This window comes from Oncorhynchus tshawytscha, linkage group LG28, assembly GCF_018296145.1.
Source record: "Oncorhynchus tshawytscha isolate Ot180627B linkage group LG28, Otsh_v2.0, whole genome shotgun sequence".
Taxonomy (NCBI): domain Eukaryota; kingdom Metazoa; phylum Chordata; class Actinopteri; order Salmoniformes; family Salmonidae; genus Oncorhynchus; species Oncorhynchus tshawytscha.
In genome coordinates, this window is record NC_056456.1 from 21,267,585 (window position 1) to 21,288,124 (window position 20,540).

At 42.6% G+C, this 20,540-nt stretch overlaps 1 protein-coding gene across 6 annotated transcripts in view; it reads right to left on the minus strand.

The window, feature by feature from the left end:
* Nucleotides 1-20,540, minus strand: part of LOC112226913 (sickle tail protein homolog) — a 51,841-nt gene that overhangs the window by 14,217 nt on the left and 17,084 nt on the right. For 3 of the 6 annotated variants that reach the window (XM_042307650.1, XM_042307645.1, XM_024391579.2), the window contains exons 2-12: nucleotides 15,874-16,199; nucleotides 13,273-13,468; nucleotides 12,810-13,008; nucleotides 12,088-12,184; nucleotides 5,899-6,704; nucleotides 4,339-4,466; nucleotides 4,008-4,177; nucleotides 3,023-3,207; nucleotides 1,262-1,398; nucleotides 840-987; nucleotides 217-748 (exon numbers count right to left, since the gene is read on the minus strand). In XM_042307650.1, coding sequence (XP_042163584.1) covers nucleotides 217-748; nucleotides 840-987; nucleotides 1,262-1,398; nucleotides 3,023-3,207; nucleotides 4,008-4,177; nucleotides 4,339-4,466; nucleotides 5,899-6,704; nucleotides 12,088-12,184; nucleotides 12,810-13,008; nucleotides 13,273-13,468; nucleotides 15,874-16,199 — 2,924 coding nt within the window. Of the gene's footprint in view, nucleotides 1-216; nucleotides 749-839; nucleotides 988-1,261; nucleotides 1,399-3,022; nucleotides 3,208-4,007; nucleotides 4,178-4,338; nucleotides 4,467-5,898; nucleotides 6,705-12,087; nucleotides 12,185-12,809; nucleotides 13,009-13,272; nucleotides 13,469-13,682; nucleotides 13,827-15,326; nucleotides 15,540-15,579; nucleotides 15,664-15,873; nucleotides 16,200-20,540 lie in introns of those variants that run through there. The other 3 variants (XM_042307649.1, XM_042307648.1, XM_042307646.1) reach the window with 3 other exon arrangements.

The window sequence follows — 20,540 nt, forward strand, 5'->3', positions numbered from 1 at the left end:
CCAATCTGAAATTTAGACGCACTTTGCTGAGATTACTTTCTGAGAGAACTGGCAGAAGCCTATGATTAATCAGTTATACTATGCTCTATGATTATATTACACAGTAAGTAACAGACCACTGTGGTTAATAGACACTCTCCAGTTCAACCTAAGACACCTTGTCTCATTGAAGTCAATTAGATAATTGCTAAGAATATATATCAGACGGATGACTACCTCAATGTCCATGACTTTGTTTTTGATGCTGCCCCTGTTGGTTTGGTTCTCCGCTGAGCCAGGTGGTTGTGTGGTGGTCTCAGTGCTGCTAGCCGTGGGGGCCGGTCCATCTCCGCACCAGGTGATCATTCTCTTCTGCAGGGCTGGGCTGTTCTCCCGGCTGCGGGGACTGACCTTGGCCACGGTGGGGGAGTCTCGGCCATGGGTGGGGGTCAGCGGGGGGCTGGGGTGGTGGTGGTGCGGCAGGGCCACTGAGTGCTGACACGGTTGCATATCGACGGGAGAGCTCTTCACACGGTGGATGACGACAGGAGAAGTGGGGGCCATGTCTGGCCTGACTGCAGGGTTCTGGCCCTGGAGCTGGGGTAGTGGCGGTCTGACAGAGGACCTGGGCTGGGGATTGGGGGACTCCACGGTGGGGCGATTCCTCAGTGGGAGATCGGACTGGGCAATGGCAGGCTCTACAGCCCCCTCTATGAATGCTTTGGCTGCTCCAGGCTCGGGATCGTGAGGATGATTCTCTGTGACACATCTGAAGGGAACGCAACATGACTTTATTCGACTACTCAGATCATCAATCATCCTCTTACATGTTATGGAGGATATACAGGGGCAGCATGTACCTTCTGAGACCGCTGAGAGCTTCTGTCAAGGCTTTGACCCTCTTAAGCATGCTGTCCATCTTGTGAGGCTCCTCCTTCAGAAAGTGCACTGCCTCTACCTCCCCACGCAGAACTGTCCGCATCTTCCCCTGGAGGCTAGGAAACTCACCTGACGAAGGGAGGGAGGGAGGGAGAGGGGGAGGGAGGGAGGAGGTAGTTGGGCCATCAATCCAAATGTTGTCACACATTCAAAGAGGCATCAGCTAACCCTTACCTTAAAACATGACATAACTGGCTGTGAATAACTATTGGATTTGATTAATGCTGCTACTGTGGCTGTGGAATAACTCCTGCTATTGGTAACTCTGAATTGCTTGCACAACATCTTCTACCTGTGGTCAGTGATGTGCTAACCTCTAGCTGCAGCCCCAGACAGTGCTCACCTTTAAGCCCAGCCAAGACCTCTCCCACCCTCCTGAGGTTGACAGCTCCCTCCTCCACATCCCTGAGGGTGACTGACAGCTGACCTGGGCAAGAGGACAAGTCTCTTCTCAGACAGTCTACGTACTCCTCCAGCTCCCTGAGAGACATAGGTTAGGTTACACATCTGGCCATTACATTACAGTAAAAACAATTGTCATGCTTGGAATGACAAGGAAAGACATTGGAAATTGGCCCTATGTTGCGTTTGTGTTCACTGAGCAACAAATAAATTGTTCAGTTTTTCACTTCTCATTGCCTCCGTAGTTTTTGCATGGTGATTTCTCCTAATGTAATAACCAGCAATAGACAAGATGGCAGAAAACATTGAGTTCATGACATGCAATTGATTTCAAACTTTTGCAGTATAATGTTATAGATAAGATCATGTTTAAAAACCTAAGCTTCCCATTACCCTTCGATACCGTTTTAAGCTTGCCCTGATGTAATGCCAGGAGGGAAGTTCAAACATAAAGATACAGTGTTGCTGACAGAGTAGAAACCTGTTTGACATGCTCAGTCAGAAGCTGTTTGTTGACAACAGTCTGACAAGCGCAGTTTCTGTGTCAGCTGCTGCAATCAAAATACTAAAAACAGGTGTTTAACAACCAGATGCAGAACAATGACCATGACTAATGTAAACTTATTTTAGTCAATTCAATTCCTGCTGAAATGGTCGAATGGAAAATGACCATAACGGTTGGATTCTTCTGAAGCAACAAATGCTTCATCCAAAGTCACACAGCAAGTACATGCATGTCTGGACCTAAAAGGGACTCACTATCCAAAATAACTATGGTAAGTGTGAGAAAGTGTGACAAATAGCTGTTTCCCAATATCTGTTTTCCCATCCAAACAGTGCTCTCAAGATGACATAACAGCTACATACAGTATATGATAACAGTTGTTCAACAGGTTTTTTCTAACGCCCCCAGTGAGCCTATCTCCAAGATTAATTTAGTCCAATGAGCTGACATTGACTCCATTATTTATCTCTCCTATCACAGTCTGTAACACAGTCCCCCCAGATCACAAGGGAAACAGCCTCACTTGCATATTTAAACATTGTGCGACATTATTAGACATTTTTGGCAGAACACCAATGACTCATTCCATAGCTGGGATACTGTATGTACCACATTCTGGGTCAGAGGAGGCTGGTGGGAGGAGCTATAGGAGGATGACTCATTTTTGCATAACATTTGTTATATCACTGGAAACTGATTGCATAACCACAGTTGATTTATTAATCCCACTTTAGCTGAAACTAATTGCATAATTATATTACTTCACATTTCAACATGAGATAACGCAGTTAGTTCACAATGTTAGTTTCAGCAGCTGCAGTTTTGCCACATAAAAAAACAAATATGGCATCTGGAGCGGATTACTATCATCTGATTACTGTTTATTGTTCCAATTGCGAATGTTGAAAGGCTACCATAGCACATCAAATTAGAATTCTAATCCAATGCTTTAAAATCATAATATTTAAGTATGCAAGGTAGCATTTGGTTGGACGGTGTATACCATGTGTATCCTGTACATACGACTAATAACACTTGAAACACGAACTTGGAAACTAAGATCATATTATTTACTCTTTTTTGACTAGCACCAAAGAGTATGCAAAAGTAAGATAGGCAAAATAAAGTCAATGCCCTCATTAAATGTCTATCCTGTCAATCAGTTTGTGGGGCTCTACAATACTTCCGAACCCTTACCTGAGCTGGGCTAGTACTCTCTCCTCCATGGCCAGGTACTTGTGTCTCTCCTCATCCACTGCGGTCCTCTGTCTCTGGGCAGGCTCTGTCTCATGCTGCTGTCTCTGTAAGGTCTCAGACATAACCCCAGTCAGCTCCTGCTCCGCTCTCTTCAGCATCACCCTCACACTGTCTTGGTTCTGCATCTGTGGATGGATCATCACACCCACTGGTCTCAGGACTCTCAGTGGAATAACAAACAGTATATCTAATGACTTATATACAGCTATTTGATGGATGAATGTGATGAATGTAATGGCTGAACTTGTTTTTGGAGGACCTAATTAAGATGTACTGTATATATGCAGATTTGGATGATCGTGATGTGTGGCTTGAGTACCCAAATCTGTTGATCACATACAAAAATACACCTCATAAAAATATGCTGTGTACATGTCCAGGTAACTGACAAAATAATGGAAACACTTGAGTAAACAAAGCAGGTTCTTCCAAACAGGTGTGGTTCCTGAGTTAATTAAGCAATTAATATCCCATCGTGCTCAGGGCCATGTATAAAAATGCTGGGCAGGCCATTATATAGGCTACCATGGCTATGCCCCCATACAATGACAAGGACTTCATCCACAGGGCACGAGTGGTCACTGAATGGTTTGATGAACATGAAAACGATGTTAACCATATGCCATCACCGTCTCAGTCACCAGATCTCAACCCAATTGAACACTTATAGAAGATTCTGGACTGGCGCCTGAGACAGCGTTTTCAACCACCATCAAAAAAACACCAAATGATGGTGGAATAATGGAGTCACATCCCTCCAATAGAGGTCCAGATACTTGTAGAATCTATGCTAAGGTGCATTGAAGCTGTTCTGTCACTTCACCAAGGCACTTTATTTTGGAGTTCCCTTTATTTTGGCAGAGTTACCTGTACGTTGTATCTATGCAGATAACGGATTAATGTAATGTGCAGGTGGCTTGACTACCTGTAGCTGTCTGAGATGGTGCAGCTGCTGTCGCAGATCAGTGACGTTCCTCCTGACAGTGGTCAGTGTGACCTGCAGGGCGGGGTCAGGGGGATGGGCCTGAGAGACTAGAGCACTGGCGGCGTCTGCCAGGAGGACAGGGCTCCTGGCTGCAGGATCTGGTGACACTCCTACATATCAGATCAGTTAGACACAACTCTATGAGTAACTGTAATGTGGGATTAAAATAGGAAAGATACAAAACAACTTTCATTAACCATGTATGGAACAACAAAAAAACGAATACAACACTGACTTTGTAACACTAATATAGTTGTGTAATATCAGTTACCTGCACTGTTGTTTACATGGAAAGGAGAAGCAGTCCTCCCATCTCTCTCAGCTGGCCCAATAAAAAGTGCATGCTGAACAAGGCCAGCAAGACTGGCGATCTGTTGTTCCATGGCCTTCATTCGCTCACTGCCAAAAAACAATACATGTTTGGCCCAAAACAATACGGTGCTACCTACGTAGTTCACAATACTGTGCTATGTAATTATTATAATTTTCTTATTTTTTATTTAACCTTTATTCAACTAGGCAACTACGTAGTTCACAATACTGTGCTATGTAATTATTATAATTTTCTTATTTTTTTATTTAACCTTCATTCAACTAGGCAAATCAGTTAAGAACAAATTAGTATTTACAATGATGGCCTAGGGACAGTGGGTTAACTGCCTTTTTCAGGGGCAGAACAACAGATTTTTACTATGTCAGCTCTGGGATTAGAGCCAGCAACCTTTTGGTTATTGGTCCAACGCTCTAACCACTCGGTTAACTGCCCCCCAAAACAATACATTGTTAACAATACAGCGCTATTTACTTCACAATACAGTGCTATGTAGTTCATAATACTGTGTTGTGTCGTTAGTTCACAATACAGTGCTATGTAGTTCATAATACTGTGTTGTGTCGTTAGTTCACAATACAGTGCTATGTAGTTCATAATACTGTGTTGTGTCGTTAGTTCACAATACTGTGCTATGTAGTTCATAATACTGTGCTATGTAGTTCACAATACAGTGCTATGTAGTTCATAATACTGTGCTATGTAGTTCATAATACTGTGCTATGTAGTTCATAATAATGTGCTATGTAGTTCATAATACTGTGCTATGTAGTTCACAATACAGCGCTATGTAGTTCATAATACTGTGCTATGTAGTTCACAATACAGCGCTATGTAGTTCATAATACTGTGCTATGTAGTTCATAATACTGTGCTATGTAGTTCTTAATACAGTGCTATGTAGTTCATAATACTGTTCTATGTAGTTCATAATACTGTTCTATGTAGTTCATAATACTGTGCTATGTAGTTCATAATACTGTGCTATGTAGTTCACAATACAGCGCTATGTAGTTCATAATAATGTGCTATGTAGTTCATAATACTGTGCTATGTAGTTCATAATACTGTTCTATGTAGTTCATAATACTGTGCTATGTAGTTCATAATACTGTGCTATGTAGTTCTTAATACAGCGCTATGTAGTTCATAATACTGTGCTATGTAGTTCATAATACTGTGCTATGTAGTTCATAATACTGTGCTATGTAGTTCATAATACAGCGCTATGTAGTTCATAATACTGTGCTATGTAGTTCATAATACTGTTCTATGTAGTTCATAATACTGTGCTATGTAGTTCATAATACTGTGCTATGTAGTTCATAATACTGTGCTATGTAGTTCACAATACTGTGCTATGTAGTTCATAATACTGTGCTAGTGTATAACAATATTGTGTTATGTAGTACTGTGCTATGTGCTATGTTCATAAAACCCCAAGTTCAAGTGGTAGTTTGCCTCAGACTGCCCAGCCCTTCTCTCTGTTTTTTGTCTCACCTGGTCTGAGGGTCATTGGGGGTGAGGTGACCCTGGAACAATTTGTCGACATGGTGCCCTGGGGGGAACTCCAGGAACATAGGAGAGGACACAGAGGACACACCACCCCTGGTCCTGTTCACCACCTCCACAGTATTACCATTACTCTCCCTCCGCAGGGACCGGCGAATAGGAGACCCTCTCTCCGGGGCCACAGGGCCATGGTTGTCAATCATCCTGATCTCATTCACTCTGTGAGGGGAAGGTGGTGGGGTTTTGGTGCCGAACGGCGGTAGTCCCTGGTTTTCACCATACCTCCGGCACTTCTGCCTGTAGAGGGAGTGCTGCTGCTCTGGGTTCTCTGAATAGGAGGCTGTGGACTTGCCCGAAGCCCGGAGGAGGCCACCACCCATGTCGACCGCGTCCCCCATGTGGCTGCCCCCCTGTGAGGAGGCGATACTCAGCCGGCCCTCCTGGACAGCATAGGGGTCAGTGACGTTGACATACAACCCGTCGGCACGCACCAGCGCCATACTCTTACTGCTCAGGTCCTCATCAGGTTTGACATCTCTTCTCTCCAGGATGGCGCTGGGGCAGGGGGTGACGGACCTGCTGGGTGGCCCGCTGGACATGCTGGCCCTGGGGAGGGTGGCACTGCCTGGTACCCCTCCCCCAGCCTGGCGACCATAGGGGATCCTGGAGGGGGAGGAGGGCATGGAGCGGGCCATGGGGGGAGACATGGACCCCTGAATGGCGTGGACAGGAATGCGGGTGGATTGTAAAGTGTGGACAGGGCTATGACTTCCATACAGTATCTCTCTTGGTATCTGTAGACAGGAGGAAATTCAGAGAACATATCATCTTAAAGTCAATGGAAAGAGACTAGAAAAGCCTGCTAATACAAAACTTTATGAGCTATGCAGAGAGATTCTCAGTCATTAGGTTGGCGGTATGTCTGTGTCCTCAACAATTAATCTACAAAAAACATCTTCTGTTGTCCCTCCCTGACTGTCATACATGTCAAAATATTACCTTCAAAATGACAAATCGCAGACAGAACGAGGATCTGTTCTGACAAAGGCCATATACAGAGTGTGAGAGAAACAGAGAGGAAATCACATCCACAAAGGTTGAATGGTACCATAGCTAAACAACACTGTCATGCCTTGCCATGTACAGAGCAGACACAGAGCGTTTGTTGTGTTCACTATGAGTGCAGGACAAGATCAATATGCAGTATAAGGAACTCCTAACATGACTATTGCATTGACATATAATTCTCCCTGATCTGCCTCTTTGTCTGTACTCACTTCCGAACCTTTTCACAACAACAATCCAAAAAGATTGTTTACATCATCATACTGTCAAATAAAATGGACTCGTTTCCGTGAAACAGTCAATTAATGTTGATGTTTAAACATACAGCACGGCTTTACGATGACCTTTTTTACAAGGAGCAAGTGTGTAAGAGCACACAGTAATCTTTGTAGTAATGGTACAAGCACGGCAATCATGAATCTGCGCTCAGTGTATTCTCCATGGCACTCACGGGCTGCAGTACAGTGAAGTAATCATTGTAACAATTATCATCTGGGTGATTTTTAAATGGGCGCATATGCGAGTAAAATGGTTGCACTGTAGAGCCCTCTGCAGCTAATATTTTATTACCTCCAATTTCATGGTATCCAATTATTAGTAGTTACTGTCTTGTCTCATCGGTACAACTCTCGTACAGGCTCAGGAGAGACAAAGGTCAAGAGCCATACTTCCTCTGAAACACAACCCAACCAAGCTGCACTGCTTCTTAACGCAGCGCGCATCCAACCCGGAAGCCAGCCACACCAACCTAGCGACCTGGTCAGCGTGCACTGTGCACGGCCCGCCACAGGAGTCACTAGTGCGCAATGAGACAAGGATATCCCTACCGGCCAAACCCTCCCTAACCCAGACGACGCTAGGCCAATTGTGCATCGCCCCATGGACCTCCCAGCCGCGGCCGGCTGCAACAGAGTCTGGGCTAGAACCCAGAATCTCTGGTGGCACAGCTAGCACTGCGATGCAGTGCCTTAGACCACTGCGCCACCCGGGAGTACTTACTGCAGCTAATCTAAGCAAATGTAGGCTAATAATTGAGGATTTTTTTTTTGTACACTCTTAGAAAAAAGGGTTTCAAAAGGGTTCTTCGGTAGATACCTTTTTGGTTCCAGGTAGAACTCGTTTAGGTTGTATGTATATAGAACCCTCTGTGGAAAGGATTAAACCTGGAACCAAAAATGGTTCTTCAAAGGGTTCTCATATGGGGACAGCCGAAAAACCCTTTTAGGTTCTAGATAGCACCTTTTTTAAAGAGTGTACATACACTTCAGATCATGTACTGTAGCAAATCTAAGCAAAAGTACAGTAGCCTGATAGTTGACTGTAGTCTCAAGAATATACTTCTTATAGTATTCACACTCTTCTTAGTCCTCGTGTTACATGCTTTACCTTCAGCAGTTCAGCAGATTTGAACAGTGATAAGAGACTTCTACAATGGTTGCATGATGCAAGAGAGGTGTGGGCTAACTTGGCTCTCTGCTATTTCATAGGAATTGTTTATTCCCCCTTCATAAGGCAGCGTGTCATAACAGATACAACTGCAATTTGAATATTCCAGTATTAACCCTAGAGTCAAAGAGGTGACCTCATTTACAACGACCGCAAATAAAGTGAAATAGAGTATTAAACCGATTGTATTTTATGCAAATAAGAGAGCAGCTCATTCATACACAACAAGCCAACTGCTCTGTTTGCTATAGTTATAGTATTTTGTGCATAATTCTAGCATAATTATCTTCATGACCTTTTGAGCTTAACATTGATACCACAATATTTCCACAACAAAGCACACATACATAGACAATTAACATACACTGTTATAAAAAAAGGTTTCCAAAAGGGTTCTGCGGTTGTCCCCATAGGAGAACCCTGCTTGGTTCCAGGTAGAACTCTTTTGGGTTCCATGTAGAACCCTCTGTGGAAAGGGTTCTACCTGGAACCAAAAGGGTTCTACCTGGAACTAAAAAAGGGTTCTTCTAAGGGTTCTCTTACGGGGACAGCTGAAAAACCCTGTAGGCCTGCTACAATGGAAATATTTTCTATCTTATTCCCCCCCATTAACCTTTGCTCATCCTGTGATAAAACAACAACAATATTTTTAGAGCAAGGCATTATCAATGTTATCTGCTCAGAAATACCCCAAAACACATACCCCATCTATGGAACAACATGCTGGGCTGACCACCAGTGGGTACAGTAATAAACTTAAACAAAGCCACATTTTCAAGCTGCGATGCATTCCAGACCAGTGCAAAAGTGAGATCATCTTTCATCCATGGGGCCTAACGGTCTCTGCCTATCTATATCTGAGGTGATCTCTCATAGGAGAGGAAGATCTGCGCTACGACTAAACTCACATAAATACTCTGATCATACAGTGAGGTGAGCCTGATTTAAGGTGCGAGTTAAATCAAGTAGATCGGAGGATCAATCTGAGGATGATCAGGCAGGCTCTTCCTCTGGTGGAGGTACGACGCGGTACGTCTATCCGCCAATCTAACAGGACGCTCTGGAAACAACAGAGCAACAGGACATCGGATCCCTAGGCATTACTTCTCCTCAGACCACAAAACAACGTGCTGAAAACAACACCCACCGAAGGAATTTGAGCGCTTTCCCAGTAGGATTTACATGCCTCCCAATCCCTCATGGCACCCTGGCTCTGTGATAAAGCTGATAGTTGGAAAAGAAAGACTCTTCTCAAGCCTCTATGGCCCCATCCAGTGCCCAGTCCCTGACAACTGCTGAGAAATATGATGCAAATATGCCATTGTGTAATGCAGCAGGATATGAATAACACACTCTTTGTCAGACATATCCAAACACAGCTTCAAATCGAATCAAATCAAATTGTATTTGTCACATACACCGAATACTACAGTGGAATGCTTACTCACAAGCCCTTAACCAACAATGCAGTTTTAAGAAAAATACCTAAAAAACCAAAGAAATAAAAGTATCAAATAATTAAAGAGCAGCGGTAAGGTAACAATATACAATATCATATGACTTTCAACAGTTTGTTGAGACACATCTTATGTGGCTATGGTATTACTTTACTCTGGCTTTCTTTCTATATGACATGAACTAAATCAGTGGTGGTCAATAATATCCTAATGTTGACATTTTGTTGCTGTAATAGAAGTACAGACAATTCTACTGTAAATACTTGTCATTTCTAATCCAGAATGGGAGCTTGCCTCGAAAGGATCAACGTAGTAGATATTACATTAGTACATGTAGCATGGTTTCAATTCAGACCAATGTAGTGATCCTATAACATGGCTAATGTGATTATTGGATAAAAGACAGTTACGAGAAGAGTGAGTTTATCATATTATCAGGATCATGGTATACTGACTGGTACTACAGGGGATTCCTGTAATGTGAGAGAGGAGTTCCTGAAAACAGAAAGCTTGATCGTGTTACCTCAGAGTAAAACGAAAAAATTCTAATAGTAAAAACACTGACATTTCCTAAAAAGGATCAAATTTAATCAAGATCGTCTGCCCAGTGGATTCTAGAGGCTCCAGGATATTGGTTCCTCTGACTAGGAATCTCAACATCAGCAGGAAACCAATGCAGAGGGACATCATAACTGCTTATTAGGGTATACCCAAACACAGAAGAAAAACCCTTCTTCTGATCCTGCTTCTGCTACAGTCGAGAATAAACAAGGCTGCTTTTATCCCTGTGTGTCTCAACATGATGAGCTACGGGCCCCTGCAGAGGTGCAAAGAAGAATTACTTTGAAGTACTACTTAAGTAGTTCTTTGGGGTGTCTGTACTTTACTAGTTATATTTCTGACAACTTTTACTTCTACTTCAATACATTCCTATATAAATAAATGTACATTTTCCTCCATACATTTTCCCTGACACCCAAAAGTACTTGTTATAATTTTAATTATTTAGAAGGACAGGAAAACAGTCCAATTAATGCCCTTATTAAGAGAACATCCCTGGTCATCCCTACTTCCTCTGCATGTGTTTAAACACACGCTTCGTTTGTAAATAATGTCTGAGTGTTGGAGTGTGCCATTGGCTATCCATAATAAAAAATAAAATGGTGCCATCTGATTTGCTTAAAGTAAGGAATTTGAAATGATTTAGACTTTTACGTTTGATACGTACAGTACGTACACTACTGTTCAAAAGTTTGGGGTCACTTACACATTTTTTGTCCATTAAAATAACATAAAATTGATCATAAATACAGTCTAGACATTGTTAATGTTGTAAATGACAATTATAGATGGAAACAGCAGATATTTTATGGAATATCTACATAGGCGTACAGAGGCCCATTATCAGCAACCATCACTCCTGTGTTCCAATGGCACGTTGCTAATCCAAGTTTATAATTTTAAAAGGCTAACTGATCATTAGAAAACCCTTTTACAATTATATTAGAACAGCTGAAAACTGTTGTGCTAATTAAAGAAGCAATAAAACTGGACTTCTTTAGACTAGTTGAGTATCTGGAGCGTCAGAATTTGTGTGTTTGATTACAGGCTCAAAATGGCCAGAAACAAAGACCTTTCTTCTGAAACTCATCAGTCTATTCTTGTTCTGAGAAATGAAGGCTATTCCATGTGAGAAATTGCCAAGAAACTGAAGATCTCGTACAACGCTGTGTACTACTCCCTTCACAGAACAACACAAACGGGCTCTAACCAGAATAGAAAGACGAGTGGGAGGCCCCAGTGCACAACTGAGCAAGAGGACAAGTACATTAGAGTGTCTAGTTTGAGAAACAGACGCCTCACAAGTCCTCAACTGGCAGCTTCCTTAAATAGTACCCACAAAACACCAGTCTCATCTCTGTTTCTCAAACTAGACACTCTAAAGTACTTGTCCTCCAATACTTTTAGACTTTTACTCAAGTAGTATTTTACTGGGTGACTTTCACTTTTACTTGAGTAATTTTCTATTAAGGTATCTTTACTTTTACTCAAGTATGACAATTGGGTACTTTTTCCACCACTGTCCCCTGGTTAGGGATTTAGGAGCGGAAGCTTCCTTGGTGCCAAATATATAGACAGCTAGATTTAGGCGACTTAGGGGAGTTTGTGCGCTTGGCTGTGTTGCCGTGCAAGGTCAGGCTTCACTAACCCCGCCATCGGCATTGTTGGACCTTGCGTTGCTGCGATTGAAGGCATGTGCAGGGTCTTTGTGGTACACCTTCAGACAGCAGGCAGGTGTGATATTTCTGGAAAGAAGAAAGACACGTCAAAGTTACACTGGTTGAAGTAAACACAGGTCATCGCCATCTAACAGCCTAACAGTGAACTCCACTCCACTGTATAACTGGAAACCCTTCCGGTACTATATTCATCAGTCTACTGTAGTGTCTGTGCAGATTAGGGTGTGGTCAAGACAGACACCCTGTTATCAGCAGCACACGCTCAGACATTGGCCTCCTCTCTAATTTCCTCAACAATACCACGTTTAATGCCTCCCTGCCTAAACTGAAAGAGCAGGAGGTGGAGTATTATTCATGCAGCGCTTTGGACGCTGAAATGCCAAAGTAGAGACAAAATTAATTGCAAGCCTCCCCTGTAATTTTAAGATCCATACTAAAAGATGGATTGTTTTAACAGCATAGATAGGACATAATTTACTCTATTACTATATAGTAGTATACATGGTGCTGTACACAAAGCTTGACAATCCCTTTTTTGCCCAACCTCAACATAAGAGTAGCATTAGGTAGTATCATATTACTGTACCCTGTAATCCTTCCAGTGTTGCACTATAGACTAGCATAACATGCTTATTGGAGGGGAAAAGTCATTAAAAAAAGTAAAGTAATAAATATAGCTAGTTGAACTCACCTGACATCAGTTAGCTCGTAGTATATATTTCTTGTGTCATCCTTGATGTAGACGGCCACACTGGGAGACTCCAGCATCTTTATGGTGAGCTGATGGGGGAAGGCACTCACAAACAGAGCCCTGATGGTGTCTCCACTGGTGATTTCATTGGGCATCCGGATCTGCTTGGTCTCCTCTGCGTACTGCAGGTACAGCACACCTGGAGAGGTGAGGGTGAGAGAGTGAGAGGAGAGTGAGAGTGAGAGTGAGAGTGAGAGAGAGTGCTCAGAGAGAGAGAGAGAGAGAGAGAGAGAGCCTGTGTGACACAGAGAGAGAGAGAGAGGGAGGTGCTGCGAGTGAGTGCTCAAGGAGAGTGATTGTGTGAGAAATTGAGAGATAGAGAAAGCATGTCATCACACACTGAGAGCCTGTGTGACACAGAGCTTGCAAGAAAGAAAAGTCCTGACAGCTCCATAGTACCTACCTAGTGATCTGTCCCTGGTCTGGTTGGCAGAGTGGACCACCGGCAGGCTGGCCCGTGCCCGACAGCCCCGGGTGAAGGCAGCAGGACCATCTCCCTCTGACATGGTCTCCTTAGACTCCAGAGAGACCACGGAGAGGTGCTCCAGTTGCTCCCCTACACCGGGCGGGGGGCTGACAGAGTGCGGGGGGCTCCTGACCTGGAGAGGCAGAAGGAGAAATGAAAAATTGAGGAACAGTCACCAGCACACACTCACTAAAATCCTGTAGTCAAAGATGTGGTGTATTCAACCTTAAGCAATGTCTACTTCCACTGCATGACTGTGAAACATGCACAGACACACACACAGTAAGTCTTTAAGTCAACTACAAATTTGTAATTCTTGCAACAAAAAACCCCCCAGATATAATCACGTGTGATGTGAATGTGTCCCTGATGCATCCTGCATCTGTAGGGGGGACTTTGGGGACATCTGCAACCTGATACAAACACACACACACACACACACACACACACACACACACACACACACACACACACATCACTGAGTCACTCACTGCATTTCCATTTTAAGCTTGGCACTGACTGGGCTATGGTGACACACTGGTGAATAACCACCTCAGGCAGCTCTATGGATCAGAGCGCCCTGTCCACTTCACTTTGACTGGCATAATAATCATTACATTACAGAATTACAGAATTTGTTCTTGACTGACTTGCCTAGTTAAATAAAGGTTCAATTTTTTTTAAATAAAAAAGTGGGAGTAAAACCATGTACCACACATAATAACTACAGACAGGTACAGTGTAACTACAGTGTAATGACAGGTTCACATTGTGATAGTGCTTACAGCTTGTACAATAATGCAACACAGTAAATGTAGCACATTGTAGCTAGTACAATGTGCTAGCCAGTGTCACTAAAGTTGGACTCACCGATCTGACTATCAAAGCTTGTAAAAGGTCCCCTCTAGAAGGACCTTGCCATTTCTGAGGGGTGAAAACAAAGGCTCCACTTTGTTCAGCTACAAGCCTCTCAGACCAAGATGGACTCAGCCTGTCTAGAGTTCATTAGAACAAAAACACTTCCAAGTGTGCCCCCAAAACGTATGGACCCCATCTACAATTGCATACCTTTCCACCATAAGGTAGCACTCAGTTACTATTCAAGATGTTACTAATAGTGAAGTGAGAGGAGAGTGCAGCACAGTGAGACCACTAAGGGAAGAAAGCTGGGTCCAAGCATTAGTTTGCTCAAATGGCCCACTTTGATCTCCTCTAATCGCTGGCAGAAGCACGGGCTTCTGAGAGACCAGACCATGATCCATCTGCTTTGGTGAGATGCCAGGTCCTTGAACTCAATTGTACATATGTTTTATCCTCCCTTTTATTGCAAACCATTAGAATGATCACACAACAGGTGGATGGATGAGCATTTTACTCCTACAGCAATGTTGACTTTACCACATAAGAAGAGGGCTATGGTTACACTGCTCAATTTTTGGACGAGACTCAAAACATGGTTAAAACTATAATTAGTATATCACGGAACGTCGGTCCTTGCATCCATAGCTCTGTCTATTAATGTAAGAGCGGTTACATTTGTACAGCCCCATCCCTCAGCTTTTAACGAAACAATGGCGGGCAGCCAATCAGCAGCTGAAACAATTAATGCAAATATACAGTGATGTGCTTGGGGTGTATTTGTATTTATTATGGATCCCCATTAGCTGCTGCTACTCTTCCTGGGGTCCAGCAAAATTAAGGCAGTTATACAATACAGGCGCTAGACTAAATTGAAATGGGGGAAAAATACAAAATACAAAAGAATAGATCTACGTTACTGGTAGCATAGGCTACACTGACTAGGAAATGTGTAGGGCAGGCCATTGCGGGTATCTGCTATCCTCATATCGAACACGTTTTACGTTAATCTGCAAACCACCAACAAGTTATCACTAGCCTACTGTAAAAACATATGCACTATACCTACTATAATTGCACAACTAATAGTAAAGTAGGTAAAGTAGTCTTATGTACTTTCAATGATAAATTACCTGAACGTAAATATCAAAGCCTCATTCGGAAACGATTAACATCCATCTTTAAAATGTCGACCCTGATTTTAAATGCGTCAAGGTGAGAGCGCGCTACATGCGATGCGCCCTTCTACTTAATTCCGAACAAAATAGGAGGCTTCTTTCGCAATGACGGCGTTCGTTTGTAAAATGAGCTCTCCTTGAACTTGCACTTCCATGAAGTGGCCATGGAAACAAACCCCACCTAGCCCACATGCGGGTCTGGACTTACCCGTCAAACTTGCAGAACAGTCGAAGTTTATTTTTACCACATGGGAGAGTGCATGTCCACACTTCTAGCATAAGCGCGCGCACGGCACCTCCCCCCTGACGCGGCAACGGTTATGTATACAGACAGGGCGCCTGCTATTTCAGGTAGGATGGACAATAGGCTAATCCTATGGTCCATTCTTTATGCTGTTTATGCTGTCAGTACTGAGAATGTTTATTCACCTGTCTATTTCCATAATTTACATGCAGGGAAATCAGAACCAACAAATTTTTTTTTTTAAACATATTCACTTACATCTCTGAGGCGGTCCTGATGGCCCATGAGGTGGTCCTGATGGCCCATGAGGTGGTCCTGATGGCCCATGATGACAGCAGCATGGTGAGGATACCTCTGCTTCAGGTGCTCCAGGAACACCTCTTTCTTCCTCTCTATGTCAGCGTGTTGCATGGTCAGGGGGTCCCTGGTGCTGCGGTGCCCTTGCCCTCCAATGGTGTACCTCCTGGGGACAGTGCTAGGGGAGTGTGGCTCAGAGTGGTGGTTCTGGTTCTCTAGGTTCTGCTGTCTGTGGAGGCGCTTTACATCCTCAGGTGATGACAGTCTTGGGTTGTTGTTTCCTGACTCTATTGGTAAAACAGATATGAAATATTAAGATATCTGGATTCAAACACACCAAACATATTATGTTGTTATGAAGTAAAAAACAACATCAACCAGTCTTACATGGATTCTGACACATGCTCACTAATATATCTACCCCTGGATTGTTAATTGGACTCATTCTGTGATTTCTTGATTTCCTGTTTCGATTTTTGATTATTTGTGTATTTGTGAGCCATTCTACTGTTGGAGCTAGTAGCATAAGCATTTCACTGCACTTGCTATAACACCTGCAAATCTGTGTAACCAACCAATTAACTTTGATTTGATTTTGATGATCATGCATGATGTGTACAACAGTATTTAACATGATGAGTAATCATAGCTGTCTTGTTCCATGAACCTTCAGAAAGTTGTTTTGTTCTGAACAATTCAATGGGTGACAGTCTAAGCTGCACTCATCTCCGGTCATGAGTTCAAAACTCAGCACATTTGTTTATTCATGCAGCGAGCACACGAATACAAAAGCAACATTAACTGTCCCTGTATACTGTATTCAAAGATGCAGTACAGACCACTTCAGCATTGGTATGTAAATATGTTACCTAAATTACCTCCATCAGCAAGAAGCCTGAAGATGCACAACACACAACTCTGAACTCAGGCATGTGCCTTACTACGTATGTTGTAAATCCAGAATCCAGAAATGTGGATAGAAAAAGAAAACATTTGACCATGTATGGCTTAAGAATGATAAGGCTACCATGGAGTTTGACTTTATGAAAGGTGTTATCACCTAAACATCTTGAATATGAGGGCTTAGAATCTCAAAGCAGGCAGACCCAATGAGAGAGCAGTGCTAATCCACTTTATTCATTATATCACTCAGTGTTGATTTAGTCTGGAGTCAGACTGTCTGTAGGCAGAGCCCCACCTGTTTTGCAAGTTATTTCGGCATTCATTTGTGTCACATATCAGTTTGCAAACAATGTAAAACAAAAATAAAATCCTTGAGTTAATAAAGCCGCATACAAATGTGGTCTTTCGTGAGTAAGGTAGCTCCAAAATGCAGGTATTTCAGCCTAGCTCAGTGCTTTTTGTGGTAAAAGGGCAGCCAGCCAAAATACATAGCAGAGGCATTGATAATCTTCTCTAGTTGCGACGTGATTAGCTCAGTGTTCTGTCACTCATGGGGACAAAACGTCACCGCAGAAACTACAGGGCAAGCTAGGCAGTTCAAGCACTCTTGGGTGCTGCCATAGATTTACATTAGCAGTGCCCATCCAGGAAGGCTCAAGGTCATTGGCCACAGATAATATTATCTCAAATCACATATCTACCATAGCTTTGATTGGACTGATCATGTCAACATCATACTTTCACAATCTTAGCTAGCAAGCTAAACAAGCAATTATCATCATGAATCACATTGACAATCTACTGACAAATCATTTTCAATCCTTGTCAGATGAAGAGAAGTTATGAGTAAAATGTATCGGTGTTTATTGTCCATTGGACATAAACGTTACACAACAAGTCGGAAATCGCAAATTCAACAATGAAGGGTTTGGAAGTAAACAATGGCTAACAGCAAGCAATCACTATATTGCTTCCCCTGCTTGCTATTTGGTGGAGAGGGTAAGTGGTCCAAGTCTGGGTTTAAGGATTTAAAACGTGTCTGAAAGGGTCTCTTTTCCAAGCTTAAAAGGATAAACATTCACACGCAGCATTCAAAACAACTGGAAACTCTGAACTTTGAAATTTTAGACTCCAGTGCTTTCAAGACAACTGTGAAAAAAAAAAAAACTTGGACTGGGAAAATTCTGTCTCGGAATTCCAAGTCGGGAACTCTGTTCTCTTTCTAGAGCTCCGATCTGAAGATCACTGACGTCATGGTTCGACTTTGTTTTTTTACGAGTTCCCAGTTGTCTTGAAAGCACCAGATAATCTAAGACTTTGATGACAAAGTTTGCTCACAAGAAGGACCGCTGCGCCACTTTCAACTGAGCACAGCACAACAATGGTGAGTCCAAAAATATGTCTTGTATTTTGCTAAATGAATTATGCCAGGGTGATCAGTAGCTAATAAAGAAAGACTAAGTGTATGTTGTGTAGCAAGCTGTTAGCAGCCCATGTGTCTTAACCTAAGAATTTGGTCCCTTTCCCCCTCAGAATTTATCCTATGGTTTTGACTTGGTGTACAGGGAGAATACAGTAAGAATAGCATGTGTTATCAATTTTGTCGCTGTATATTTCAAAAGTGCTGAACAAGTAGTTATATCGACCGCTCGCTCATTAAAGTTTTGATCTAAACAACGGTTTATTAAATTACGGCCTTATGCCGTGGTTTGTACATCTCAATTGTTATATTGCTTACAGTGCCTTCGGAAATTATTCAGACCCATTGACTTTTTCAACATTTTGTTTATTTACAGTCTTATTCTAAAATGGATTCATCAATCTACACACAATACTCTATAATGACAAAGTGAAAACACATTTTTAGAAAGAAAAAACAGAAAAACCCCAGAAATACCTTATTTACATAAGTATTCAGACCTTTTGCTATGAGACTCAAAAATGTATCTTAGGTGCATCCTATTTCCATAGATTATTCTTAAGATGCTTCTACAACTTGATTGGAGTCCACCTGTGGTAAATTCAAATGATTGAACATGATTTGGAAAGACACACACCTGTCTATATAAGGTCCTACAGTTGACAGTGCATGTCAGAGCAAAAACCAAGCCATGAGGTCGAAGGAATTGTCCGTAGAGCTCCGAGACAGGATTGTGTTGAGGCAAAGATCTGGGGAAGGGTACCAAAACATTTCTGCAGCTTTGAAGATCCCCAAGAACACAGTGGCCTCCATAATTGTTAAATGGAAGATGTTTGGAACCACCCAGACTCATCCTAGAGCTGGCCGCCTAGACAAAGAACCCGATGGTCACTCTGGCAGAGCTCTAGATTTTCTCTGTGGATATTGGAGAACCATCCAGAAGGACAACCATCTCTGCAGCACTCCACAAAAATCTCTGCAGCACTCCACAGTATTATGATATGCAATGGTCAATATGCCACGTTCATTGGTTGTGAGTTGACAAAATGTGAATGCAATAGGTCAATAGCAAATATCCTTCTTATGATTGAGTAAAAACTGAACACTTGCCCTACATCAGGCATTCGACTTTGGAACGTCTCTAGAGAGGTTGTTGTAAGGTAGATAACATTTTATGACATTCTGTTCCGTACAGATTGCAGGCTGTGTAGGTGAGCAGTTTGACAAAATTATAAAGATACTTACAATGCTTTAAATGCTTTAATCAGAACATGCAAAAGCTGTGTTTACTTCATCCTGACTAATGACTAATGCCCTGTCCACATTATTGTGTAGTATTTAGCACAACTTCAGGCAAAGAATGCTGTGAAACATTGAAGTTGACATTTTAAGTGGACCTAAAGGTATGCCTTTGATGAAGGCCATTTTGGTTAAGCAGAAATGACTTTTAGAATTCTGCTAGAAGGGCGGAGTGTGCGTGCGCGGGTTGTACGGGAGATGATGTCACAGGAAACAAGTGGCATAGATTTACACAAAGCTGCAGTGTCGTAAGAACATACCTGTTGTAGTATAATTGCAAATCTTATATAGGAAAGAATTCAATGATGGGACAAAAGCATCACCAAGAGAAGACTCTTATAGGTTGTGTTCAACATATATTTCCTTCCTGCTCTAAACAATGCCTATCCAACGAGAAAGCCACCCCTTGTTGGTTAAGGCTCTGCTGGAAAACAGACTCCCATCTGCATGTGATGTTTGCTGGGAGATGATTGCTATCTTTCCAATCTGACACAGGCAGCCCTAAAGCAGTAATCAGCCAAGTCCGGAGCAAGTCCGGAAATGGTCCCCTAACCTTTTCAGATTTTAAACAAAGGGGATACAAGCAGCATAGCCCAGAGGATGTCCTCAACCCCGCATGGAAGAAAAATACATCAAAAAAGGCTGTGACACAGACTAAGTTCAAGGAGGGTCCTTCTTTGATTCCAGAGGAAAGCTGGGCTTGTAACCAGAATATAGCTAATTCAGGTCCTCTCTACCACAGCTTTTCTAATTTCAACCCAGTTAGATATCAACTGAGTGTGAGTTTAAATCAGCAAGACGTCCTATTATACTCAGGTTATAAAGGAAGAAAGCATGAGACAGGAGGCAGAGACAGTGGCATGTCAGAGACCCATGTACACGTACGAGTCCTGTTGTAGTGAAGCTGGACTATTTACCTTACTGGAATTAGGTAAGAGGAGCCAAGGGCGAGAGGGAACCCATTCTGGCATGTGCAATGTGCTGTGAAGCCTCCTCAGGAGGAGGG